The sequence below is a fragment of the Oncorhynchus clarkii genome, chromosome 16, assembly GCF_045791955.1.
Source record: "Oncorhynchus clarkii lewisi isolate Uvic-CL-2024 chromosome 16, UVic_Ocla_1.0, whole genome shotgun sequence".
NCBI classification, from domain to species: Eukaryota; Metazoa; Chordata; class Actinopteri; order Salmoniformes; family Salmonidae; genus Oncorhynchus; species Oncorhynchus clarkii.
In genome coordinates this window covers 60,787,336-60,799,837 of record NC_092162.1, presented here as the reverse complement: position 1 = coordinate 60,799,837, position 12,502 = coordinate 60,787,336, and the positions used below count along the sequence as shown (strand labels likewise).

Here is a 12,502-nt window from a genome sequence, read left to right as displayed (position 1 = left end):
GGTTATTGCAGTGTAATCTTGGTCTAGATATTGGGGTAGGGTTATTGCAGTGTAATCTTGGTCTAGATATTGGGGTAGGGTTATTGCAGTGTAATCTTGGTCTAGATATTGGGGTAGGGTTATTGCAGTGTTGGTCTAGATATTGGGGTAGGGTTATTGCAGTGTAATCTTGGTCTAGATATTGGGGTAGGGTTATTGCAGTGTAATCTTGGTCTAGATTACTCAACATCTGGAGTTATGGAGTCGTTTTATGACATTAAGTTGCCATTCAATCCTAGATGCACAGCGGCAGCCATTCATGTTTGTCTTGACATGTTTTATAGTTATCCCATAACTATGAGAAGATTAGCCCTGTTAAGCATTAGCATGGGGGAAGATAGAGAGTTGAAACTCAGTCACGTTTCACTAATAGGCATTACCAGACATAAACAGCACAGGGACCTATTGTGACAGCACAGAAATGTGGACGTGTTACCAAAAACACCACAGACATTAGGTCTACACTTCTGGAAGTGTTAAAATTAGAGGTCGACCGATTAATCGGAATGGCCGATTAATTAGTGCCGATTTCAGGTATAACAATCAGAAATCGGTATTATTTAACTAGGCAAGTTAGTTAAGAACACATTCTTATTTTCAATGACGACCTAGGAACTGTGTGTTAACTGCCTCGTTCAGGGGCAGAACGACAGATTTTCACCTTGTCAGCTCGGGGGATCCAATCTAGCACCTTTACAGTTAACTAGTCCAATGCAATAACGACCTGCCTCTCTCTCGTTGCACTCCACAAGGAGACTGCCTGTTACGCGAATGCAGTAAGCCAAGGTACGTTGCTAGCTAGCATTAAACTTATATTGTAAAAAACAATCAATCATAATCAATAGTTAACTACACATGGTTGATGATATTACTAGATATTATCTAGCGTGTCCTGCGTTGCTTATAATCTGACTGAGCATACAAGCATACTTAGATACCTGTATCTGACTGAGCAGTGGTAGGCAGAAGCAGGCGCGTAATCATTCATTCAAACAGCACTTTCGTGCGTTTTGCCAGCAGCTCTTCGTTGTGCGTCAAGCATTGCACTGTTTATGACTTCAAGGTGTAACCAAAGTGAAATTGCTAGCTAGTTAGCGCGCGCTAATAGCGTTTGAAACGTCACTCGCTCTGAGCCTTGCAGTGGTTGTTTCCCTTGCTCTGCATGGGTAACGTTGCTTCGATGGTGGCTGTTGTCGTTGTGTTGCTGGTTCGAGCCCAGGTAGGAGCGAGGAGAGGGACGGAAGCTATACTGTTACACTGGCAATATTAAAGTGCCTATAAGAACATCCAATATTCAAAGGTTAATGAAATACAAATGGTATAGAGGGAAATAGTCCTATAATAACTACAACCTAAAACTTCTTACCTGGGAATATTGAAGACTCATGTTAAAAGGAACCACCAGCGTTCATATGTTCTCATGTTCTGAGCAAGGAACTGAAACGTTAGCTTTCTTACATAGCACATATATGTAAGATATGTAAGCATATCTTACATAGCACTTTTATGTTCTTCTCCAACACTTTGTTTTTGCATTATTTAAACCAAATTGAACATGTTTCATTATCTACTTGAGGCTGAATTGATTTTATTGATGTATTATATTAAGTTAAAATAAGTGTTCATTCAGTATTGTTGTAATTGTCATTATTACAAATAAATAAATAAAAATCGTCCGATTAATCAGTATCGGCGTTGAAAAATCATAATCGGTCGACCTCTAGTCAAAATCATACTAAACCCACAGCGTGTTTCATCCCTCTCAGAAAACAGTGTATGGAGCCAGTGTTATCATCTTTGAGGGAATCATGGCCTTTGCAGATAAAGAACTGTTACAGGTAAGAATCAGATGTCCCTGTACATTGGCAGTGTGTGTTTGTCATGGTTTGTGTATGTGTGTGAGTCCTCTTGTGTGTGTGTGTGTCTTTGTGTGTGTTTACCATGGTGTGTGTTTGGCATGGTGTGTGTGTTTGGCTTGGTATGCGTTTGTCATAGTGTGTGTGTGTCTCTCATGGTGTGTGTGTGTGTTTCTCATGGTGTGTGTGTTTGGCATTGTGTGTGTGTGTTTGGCTTGGTGTGTGATTGTCATAGTGTGTGTGTGTTTGTCATAGTATGTGTGTGTCTCTCATGGTGTGTGTGTGTTTCTCGTGTGTGTGCGTGGGTGTGTGTGTGTGTGTTTCTCATGGTGTGTGTGTGTGTGTGTTTCTCATGGTGTGTGTATTTCTCATGGTGGTTGTGTGTGTGTTTCTCATGGTGTGTGTGTATGTGTGTTTCTCATGGTGTGGGTGTGTGTTTCTCATGGTGTGTGTGTGTGTGTTTCTCATGGTGTGTGTGTGTGTGTTTCGCATGGTGTGTGTGTGTTTCTCATGGTGTGTGTGTGTGTGTGTTTCTCATGGTGTGTGTATGTGTGTGTCTCTCACGGTGTGTGTGTGTTTCTCATGGTGTGTGTGTGTGTTTCTCATGGTGTGTGTGTGTGTGTGTTTCTCATGGTGTGTGTGTGTATGTGTGTTTCTCATGGTGTGTATGTGTGTTTCTCATGGTGTGTGTGTGTGTGTGTTTCTCATGGTTTGTGTGTGTGTGTGTGTGTATTTCTCATGGTGTGTGTGTTTGTGTGTGTGTGTGTCTGTGTGTGTGTGTGTGTATTTCTCATGGGGTGTGTTTCCCATGGTGTGTGTGTGTGTGTATGTGTGTGTTTCTCATGGTGTGTGTGTGTGTGTGTGTGTGTGTGTGTGTGTGTGTGTGTGTGTGTGTGTGTGTGTGTGTGTGTGTGTGTGTGTGTGTGTGTTTCTCATGGTGTGTGTGTGTGTGTGTGTGTTTCTCATGGTGTGTGTGCGTGTGTTTCTCATGGTGTATGTGTTTCTCAAGGTGTGTGTGTGTGTTTCTCATGGTGTATGTGTGTGTTTCTCATGGTGTGTGTTTGTGTGTGTTTCTCATGGTGTGTGTGTGTGTTTCTCATGGTGTGTGTTTTTCTCATGGTGTGTGTGTGTGTGTTTCCCATGGTGTGTGTGTGTGTGTGTTTCTCTTGGTGTGTGTGTTTCTCATGGTGTGTGTGTGTGTGTTTCTCACGGTGTGTGTGTTTCTCATGGTGTGTGTGTGTTTGTGTGTGTGTGTGTGTGTGTGTTTTTCATGGTGTGTGTTTGTTTCTCATGGTGTGTGTGTGTGTTTCTCATGGTGTGTGTGTGTGTGTGTTTCTCATGGTGTGTGTGTGTGTGTTTCTCATGGTGTGTCTTTGTTTCTCAAGGTGTGTGTGTGTTTCTCATGTTGTGTGTCTGTGTTTCTCATTGTGTGTGTGTTTGTCTTGGTGTGTGTGTTTCTAGTGGTGTGTGTTTCTCATGGTGTGTGTGTTTGTGTGTTTCTAATGGTGTGTGTGTGTGTGTTTCTAATGGTGTGTGTGTGTGTTTCTCATGGTGTGTGTCTTTCTCATGGTGTGTGTGTGTGTGTTTCTCATGGTGTGTGTGTTTCCCATTGTGTGTGTGTGTGTGTGTGTGTGTGTGTGTGTGTGTGTGTGTGTGTGTGTGTGTGTGTGTTTCTCATGGTGTGTGTCTTTCTCATGGTGGGTGTGTTTGTGTGTTTCTCATGGTGTGTGTGTGTGTTTCTCATTGTGTGTGTGTTTCTCATGGTGTGTGTGTGTGTGTGTGTGTGTGTTTCTCATTTTGTGTGTTCTCCCCTCCCCACAGCTGCTGGACATGAAGATCTTTGTGGAGACTGACTCAGACATCCGTCTGGTGCGTCGGCTGCAGAGGGACATCACAGAGCGTGGCCGGGACATCGATGGAGTCATCAAACAGTACAATAAGTTTGTGAAGCCCGCCTTTGAGCAGTACATCGAGCCAACCATGCGACTGGCTGACATTGTGGTACCACGCGGTAAGATTCGGAACCAGCACACAGACTGAAGTAACATGTATGACCATGTGCTCTCACACACACACACACACACACACACACACACACACACACACACACACACACACACACACACACACACACATTTGCTTACACATATTCTCCCTTACATGTAGACATTCAGAGGAGAACTCCACTTAACTCAAATGTTGACGTAGTCATGCATTGACGTCAATTGGAGACAACGTAAAAAGTAGACTTAGTCCCCTAAACCATTATAATGTACACAACATAATATAATCACTGTCTAATGTCACTTCCCCTTCCTGTGTGTGTCGTATACTGGCAGGAGGAGGCAACATGGTGGCCATAGACTTGATCGTACAGCACGTCCACAGCCAGCTGGAGGAGGTGAGAGTTCCTCCCTTGATCTCTCCTTATACTGTATACAGCTTGACAGATCTACAGCTAACCAGACTGACACCAGATCTACAGCTAACCAGACGGACACCAGATCTACAGCTAACCAGACTGATACCAGATCTACAGCTAATCAGACTGACACCAGATCTACAGCTAACCAGACTGATACCAGATCTACAGCTAACCAGGCTGATACCAGATCTACAGCTAACCAGACTGATACCAGATCTACAGCTAACCAGACTGATACCAGATCTACAGCTAACCAGACTAATACCAGATCTACAGCTAACAAGACTGACACCAGATCTACAGCTAACCAGACTGATACCAGATCTACAGCTAACCAGACTGATACCAGATCTACAGCTAACAAGACTGACACCAGATCTACAGCTTTCCAGCTAACCAGACTGATGCCAGATCTCCAGCTAACCAGACTGATGCCAGCTCCATTTCCCCCTCTAGTGGAACAAGAAAGCATTTTCTGTAATACCTCTACATTTCATGATTTCCTGAGAAAGATTACACAAAAGGAAGAATATACTAAATGAAGTATAGATTTAAAAGCATGACCAGGGGCGTTTTGCTCTGTGACTTGTGGTACATGCACTAATAGCTAGCAGGGTTGGTGTGTCAGTTCTATATCAATTCAGGCGACGGAAATGAAATTCCAGTTCACAAATTAAAATAAATGTTTTCTGTTCCTAAAATGGAATTTCAGTTCATCGCCTAAAGTTGAACAAATTGAAGTGGTATCGCTTCCACCCCCCGTTACCAATGAAGGCATGTGTTGTTATTGTGGTGTTACCTATTTGACACGGTACTATTGACCTTGCCCCACCTGCACACGGACTCTCATACTCCTCCTTCCATCCCTCCAACTCCTCCCTCTATCCCTCCATCACACAGCGTGAGCTCAGCGTCAGGTAGAGTAGCACACGTCTTTACTGTACCGCCGAACCCCTCTCCCCCACACCCCAGTTCCCAGATGGAGGGCCAGAAGGGGGGGTCACAAAACATGAGTATGTAGAAGTTGCCCTAAATCACTGATACAGGGTCAGATATCCTTATCTGTTCCCAGATATGGTTACGGCAACTTCTACATCGAAGCCACGAAGCCAGCATCCTCACTCTCCAACTGCTTGCTGCTGTTACACAGAATCATCCCCAGGAGCCCACCTTGTCAACGACTCATCCAGTACAGTGAAGGATGTATCAGCATCTATGGGAAATGAGTCTTCCATTACAGGTAGCAATAGTAATTGGCATGTCACCACGTGTGACACCACATACGCTGTTAAAGCATGCGGTACAAAAACAGCTTTGAGTGAGATTTGAGAGACTCTCTTCCCTTTGACAGACACGCCACACGTCACTTCTGTGTTTATAACGCTTCTATGTGCAGCAGGCAGTTGATTGGAGGATGTTGTTTTTTCCTCTACCTTACATACATGATGGCTCACACACAACCACCCGCTGCATTCTGTGTCTAACAATAATCTACTGAGACATTTTCACTGACCCCTCCTCTCAGCTCCAGAGAGAGAGAGAGAGGAAGAGTGTGAGATAGAGAAAGACCGTTATTGTCACACAATCTAAAACCTCTGTTTTCTATATCTATTATTAAAAGCTGAGTTTTTCCATTGAGTATGTCGGCCACAACAGATCAGAGCGAGAGAGAGAGGAAGTGTGTTTTGTGTCTGTCTTTAGACACAGGATGTATCAGGGCCTTTGAGCTGTGAGTCGTACCTCTGTGCTTTACCTCTGTACTGCAGAGACACAGTGTAGGTGTGACAGCTGAAGCCACCCTGAGAGCAGCCCACGTGTACACACGACACACAATGCCACAACCGCTGACGGAATAGTAGTGACCATTGTTACTGAGTGGGCGAACCGAGTTGAACTATTATTTGTAAGTTCATGAAAAATACTATTTTGCAACCTTGTATAGCAATTTGTCTTGGTCTAAGGAATTGTGAGGATTGCTCACAGCGGATTCAGCTGTCAAACACATCACTGTATCACATGATCATATCTTTATCCATCCCTTTATTTACCCGATGTTGTCTGTTTCTTTTATTTTCTTCCTCTTTTCTGTTGTCGTCGTTGTGTGTCTCTGTCGTTGTGTGTCTCTGTCGTTGTGTGTCTCTGTCGTTGTGTGTCTCTGTCGTTGTGTGTCTCTGTCGTTGTGTGTCTCTGTCGTTGTGTGTCTCTGTCGTTGTGTGTCTCTGTCGTTGTGTGTCTCTGTCGGTGTGTGTCGTTATGTTTCGTCCAAACCCTCTTCTCTCCATAGAGGAAACTGCGCTGGGATATGTGAGCAGATTTGCTTATGATTTATCTGTGTTTGCATTTTCTTTCTTTTAAAGTTCGGTATCCCATATGAGTTTTGTTTTTAGAGAGTGAAATGGTATCACAGCTTGGTCTTTGTATCTCAAAGTGTGGGGATTTAATGTGATACAACTCAACTCAAAAGCTTGCATGACCTCAATTCTAATCTTTGGCACGACCAGGGGTTTGTTCAGTTTGCTTAAACATTTGCTGCGTTGCGTAACGTTGCGCTTGTACTGAACGACACGTTTCCCCAAAGTGCTCTTCAACGTTCTTGAACAGACTTTGAGGGACGTTTGCTCCGTTTGGTGGGTGTGGTGGGATGTGGCTTGAAGCAATAAGTGACGTATTTAAAGGGCAGCGGCCATGCTGATAGCATTCCCCAACCACCAACCCAACCACTCCCCGTTTTTCAACTGGTTGTTCAGCACAGCACTGTTTCCATTTAGTTGAAAATTGCATTACGTCTCTTTGTACTGAACGCAGCCCAGAACTCATTGTGTTGTATGTTTTAAAGTCAGATTCTAGTCCAAAACCTAGTTTGATTGTTTTTTCTTTGAATCAGCCTGTGTTGATCTGAATTGAGTAGTTGTGCTTTCTTTGAGTTGGTGTGGGTGTGTGTGGGTTGGTTGGTTCTTTTATCCTTGCGTGGACCTAAAATGCCCCAAAGTCCCCACAAGGATAGTAAAACAATGAACATTCTAGTGGGGACATTTTCCACATCCCCATGAGGACAAAGTCTATTTTAAGTTTAGGGGTTAGGTCTAGGGTTAGAGTTACAATTAGGGTTAAGGGTTAGTGGTTTGGGTTAAGGTTATGGTAAGGATAAGGGTTAGTGGTTTGGGTTAAGGTTATGGTAAGGGTAAGGGTTAGTGTGAAGGGTTAAGGTTGTGGTAAGGATAAGGGTTAGTGGTTTGGGTTAAGGTTGTGGTAAGGATAAGGGTTAGTGGTTTGGGTTAAGGTTGTGGTAAGGATAAGGGTGAGTGTGAAGGGTGAAGGTTATGGTAAGGATAAGGGTTAGTATGAAGGGTTAAGGTTGTGGTAAGGATAAGGGTTAGTGTGAAGGGTTAAGGTTATGGTAAGGATAAGGGTTAGTGTGAAGGGTTAAGGTTATGGTAAGGATAAGGGTTAGTATGAAGGGTTAAGGTTATGGTAAGGATAAGGGTTAGTGTGAAGGGTGAAGGTTATGGTAAGGATAAGGGTTAGTGTGAAGGGTTAAGGTTGTGGTAAGGGTAAGGGTTAGTGTGAAGGGTTAAGGTTATGGTAAGGATAAGGGTTAGTGTGAAGGGGTTAGGTTATGGTAAGGATAAGGGTTAGTGTGACGGGTTAAGGTTATGGTAAGGATAAGGGTTAGTGTGAAGGGTTAAGGTTATGGTACGGATAAGGGTTAGTGTGAAGGGTTAAGGTTATGGTAAGGATAGGGGTTAGTGTGAAGGGTTAAGGTTATGGTAAGGATAAGGGTTAGTGTGAAGGGTTAAGGTTATGGTAAGGATAAGGGTTAGTGTGAAGGGTTACGGTTATGGTAAGGATAAGGGTTAGTGTGAAGGGTTATGGTAAGGATAAGGGTTAGTGTGAAGGGTTAAGGTTATGGTAAGAATAAGGGTTAGTGTGAAGGGTTAAGGTTATGGTAAGGATGAGGGTTAGTGTGAAGGGTTAAGGTTGTGGTAAGGATAAGGGTTAGTGTGAAGGGTTAAGGTTATGGTAAGGATAAGGGTTAGTGTGAAGGGGTTAGGTTATGGTAAGGATAAGGGTTAGTGTGACGGGTTAAGGTTATGGTAAGGATAAGGGTTAGTGTGAAGGGTTAAGGTTAAGGTAAGGATAAGGGTTAATGTGAAGGGTTAAGGTTATGGTAAGGGTTAGTGTGAAGGGTTAAGGTTGTGGTTAGTATGAAGGGTTAAGGTTATGGTAAGGATAAGGGTTAGTGTGAAGGGTTAAGGTTATGGTAAGGATAAGGGTTAGTGTGAAGGGTTAAGGTTATGGTAAGGATAAGGGTTAGTGTGAAGGGTTAAGGTTATGGTAAGGATAAGGGTGAGTGTGAAAGGTTAAGGTAAGGATAAGGGTTAATGTGAAGAGTTAAGGTTATGGTAAGGGTTAGTGTGAAGGGTTAAGGTTATGGTAAGGATAAGGGTTAGTGTGAAGGGTTAAGGTTGTGGTAAGGATAAGGGTTAGTATGAAGGGTTAAGGTTGTGGTAAGGATAAGGGTTAGTGTGAAGGGTTAATGTTATGGTAAGAATAAGGGTTAGTGTGAAGGGTTAAGGTTATGGTAAGGATAAGGTTAGTGTGAAGGGTTAAGGTTATGGTAAGGATAAAGGTTAGTGTGAAGGGTTAAGGTTATGGTAAGGATAAGGGTTAGTGTGAAGGTTTAACGTTTTGGTTAGTATGAAGGGTTAAGGTTATGGTAAGGATAAGGGTTAGTGTGAAGGGTTATAGTTATGGTTAGTATGAAGGGTTAAGGTTATGGTAAGGATAAGGGTTAGTGTGAAGGGTTAAGGTTATGGTAAGGATAAGGCTTAGTGTGAAGGGTTAAGGTTATGGTAAGGGTTATTGTGAAGGGTTAAGGTTATGGTAAGGATAAGGTTTAATGGTTTGGGTTAAGGTTATGGTAAGGATAAGGGTGAGTGTGAAGGGTTTAGGTTATGGTAAGGATAAGGGTTAGTGTGAAGGGTTAAGGTTATGGTTAGTATGAAGGGTTAAGGTTATGGTAAGGATAAGGGTTAGTGTGAAGGGTTAAGGTTATGGTAAGGATAAGGGTTAGTGTGAAGGGTTAAGGTTATGGTAAGGATAAGGGTTAGTGTGAAGGGTTAAGGTTATGGTAAGAATAAGGGTTAGTGTGAAGGGTTAAGGTTATGGTAAGGATAAGGTTTAGTGTGAAGGGTTAAGGTTATGGTAAGGATAAAGGTTAGTGTGAAGGGTTAAGGTTATGGTAAGGATAAGGGTTAGTGTGAAGGGTTAAGGTTATGGTTAGTATGAAGGGTTAAGGTTATGGTAAGGATAAGGGTTAGTGTGAAGGGTTAAGGTTATGGTAAGGATAAAGGTTAGTGTGAAGGGTTAAGGTTAAGGTAAGGATAAGGGTTAATGTGAAGGGTTAAGGTTATGGTAAGGGTTAGTGTGAAGGGTTAAGGTTATGGTAAGGATAAAGGTGAGTGTGAAGGGTTTAGGTTATGGTAAGGATATGGGTTAGTGTGAAGGGTTAAGGTTATGGTTAGTATGAAGGGTTAAGGTTATGGTAAGGATAAGGGTTAGTGTGAAGGGTTAAGGTTATGGTAAGGATAAGGGTTAGTGTGAAGGGTTAAGGTTATGGTAAGGATAAGGGTTAGTGTGAAGGGTTAAGGTTATGGTAAGGATAAGGGTTAGTGTGAAGGGTTAAGGTTATGGTAAGGATAAGGGTTAGTGTGAAGGGTTAAGGTTATGGTTAGTATGAAGGGTTAAGGTTATGGTAAGGATAAGGGTTAGTGTGAAGGGTTAAGGTTATGGTAAGGGTAAGGGTTAGTGTGAAGGGTTAAGGTTATGGTAAGGATAAGGGTTAGTGTGAAGGGTTAAGGTTATGGTAAGGATAATGGTTAGTGTGAATTGTTAAGGTTATGGTAAGGATAAGGGTTAGTGTGAAGGGTTAAGGTTATGGTATGGATAAGGGTTATTGTGAAGGGTTAAGGTTATGGTAAGGATAGGGGTTAGTGTGAAGGGTTAAGGTTATGGTAAGGATAAGGATAAGGGTTAGTGTGAAGGGTTAAGGTTATGGTAAGGATAGGGGTTAGTGTGAAGGGTTAAGGTTATGGTAAGGATAAGGGTTAGTGTGAAGGGTTAAGGTTATGGTTAGTATGAAGGGTTAAGGTTATGGTAAGGATAAGGGTTAGTGTGAAGGGTTAAGGTTATGGTAAGGGTAAGGGTTAGTGTGAAGGGTTAAGGTTATGGTAAGGATAAGGGTTAGTGTGAAGGGTTAAGGTTATGGTAAGGATAATGGTTAGTGTGAATTGTTAAGGTTATGGTAAGGATAAGGGTTAGTGTGAAGTGTTAAGGTTATGGTAAGGATAAGGGTTAGTGTGAAGGGTTAAGGTTATGGTAAGGATAAGGGTTAGTGTGAAGGGTTAAGGTTATGGTAAGGATAGGGGTTAGTGTGAAGGGTTAAGGTTATGATATGGATAAGGATAAGGGTTAGTGTGAAGGGTTAAGGTTATGGTAAGGATAGGGGTTAGTGTGAAGGGTTAAGGTTATGGTAAGGATAAGGGTTAGTGTGAAGGGTTAAGGTTATGGTAAGGATAGGGGTTAGTGTGAAGGGTTAAGGTTGTGGTAAGGATAAGGGTTAGTGTGAAGGGTTAAGGTTATGGTAAGGATAAGGGTTAGTGTGAAGGGTTAAGGTTATGGTTAGTATGAAGGGTTAAGGTTATGGTAAGGATAAGGGTTAGTGTGAATTGTTAAGGTTATGGTAAGGATAAGGGTTAGTGTGAAGTGTTAAGGTTATGGTAAGGATAAGGGTTAGTGTGAAGGGTTAAGGTTATGGTAAGGATAAGGGTTAGTGTGAAGGGTTAAGGTTATGGTAAGGATAGGGGTTAGTGTGAAGGGTTAAGGTTATGGTAAGGATAAGGATAAGGGTTAGTGTGAAGGGTTAAGGTTATGGTAAGGATAGGGGTTAGTGTGAAGGGTTAAGGTTATGGTAAGGATAAGGGTTAGTGTGAAGGGTTAAGGTTATGGTTAGTATGAAGGGTTAAGGTTATGGTAAGGATAAGGGTTAGTGTGAAGGGTTAAGGTTATGGTAAGGGTAAGGGTTAGTGTGAAGGGTTAAGGTTATGGTAAGGATAAGGGTTAGTGTGAAGGGTTAAGGTTATGGTAAGGATAATGGTTAGTGTGAATTGTTAAGGTTATGGTAAGGATAAGGGTTAGTGTGAAGTGTTAAGGTTATGGTAAGGATAAGGGTTAGTGTGAAGGGTTAAGGTTATGGTAAGGATAAGGGTTAGTGTGAAGGGTTAAGGTTATGGTAAGGATAGGGGTTAGTGTGAAGGGTTAAGGTTGTGGTAAGGATAAGGGTTAGTGTGAAGGGTTAAGGTTATGGTAAGGATAAGGGTTAGTGTGAAGGGTTAAGGTTATGGTAAGGATAGGGGTTAGTGTGAAGGGTTAAGGTTGTGGTAAGGATAAGGGTTAGTGTGAAGGGTTAGGGGAAATAGGATTTGAAATGGAAATTCATTTTAGATCCCCACATGGATAGAATAACAAAACGTGTGTTTGTGTTTGTATGTGGGTAATCCCATGAATCACATGGGATTATAACAACACTAAGAGAACACAGCTTTCTTCATGTTCCTCAGATTACGTGTTGAGAGTCTCAAATTAATCAGAACCAAATCACTGTGTTTACACCACCATTAGTACCGAAGGACACTTGATCCAACGTTTCCTGACGAGTTTCACTTTCATTTATTGCACATTGATCAATGTTGAATGAATTAGTTGTTGAATGAATTAGTCTTTCAGCACTCACTGTAGAATCTAACTGCATTGAGACCAAAACAGTAGCTAAAATCGTCAAACGCTCTCTGTGATTGTCTCTTAAAGCTGTTGTATAATCCCACTAAAACAGACAGTACAGTATCGGTTCAGTGATGTTAACTGACCTGTATCTGCTCTGCCTATTTTAATCTAGTGTGTTTATATTGTGTGTTTTTTAGAATTCTACTACCCACTAATCAATATTAACACCAGTGTGATGAATACTGTTTAAGATATGTGTGTGTATGTGTGTGCGTGGGTGTGTGTGCGCTGGTGTCTGCTTATTGTGTATGTGTGTGTTTCAAGCCTGTGACTGTATGTATGCACCCTGCCGCCTATTCCAGTGCTCTTACATCCACTCGCCCTTTATTTTCCTGGTTGC

The 12,502-nt window shown here is 42.2% G+C and overlaps 1 protein-coding gene across 3 annotated transcripts in view; it reads left to right on the top strand.

Annotated features, from left to right (window-relative positions):
• Positions 1–12,502, top strand: part of LOC139368871 (uridine-cytidine kinase 1-like 1b) — a 56,796-nt gene that overhangs the window by 37,505 nt on the left and 6,789 nt on the right. For 2 of the 3 annotated variants that reach the window (XM_071108317.1, XM_071108315.1), the window contains exons 5-8: positions 1,806–1,877; positions 3,717–3,906; positions 4,235–4,296; positions 6,605–6,624. In XM_071108317.1, coding sequence (XP_070964418.1) covers positions 1,806–1,877; positions 3,717–3,906; positions 4,235–4,296; positions 6,605–6,624 — 344 coding nt within the window. Of the gene's footprint in view, positions 1–1,805; positions 1,878–3,716; positions 3,907–4,234; positions 4,297–5,220; positions 5,238–6,604; positions 6,625–12,502 lie in introns of all 3 variants that reach the window. The other variant, XM_071108316.1, reaches the window with a different exon arrangement.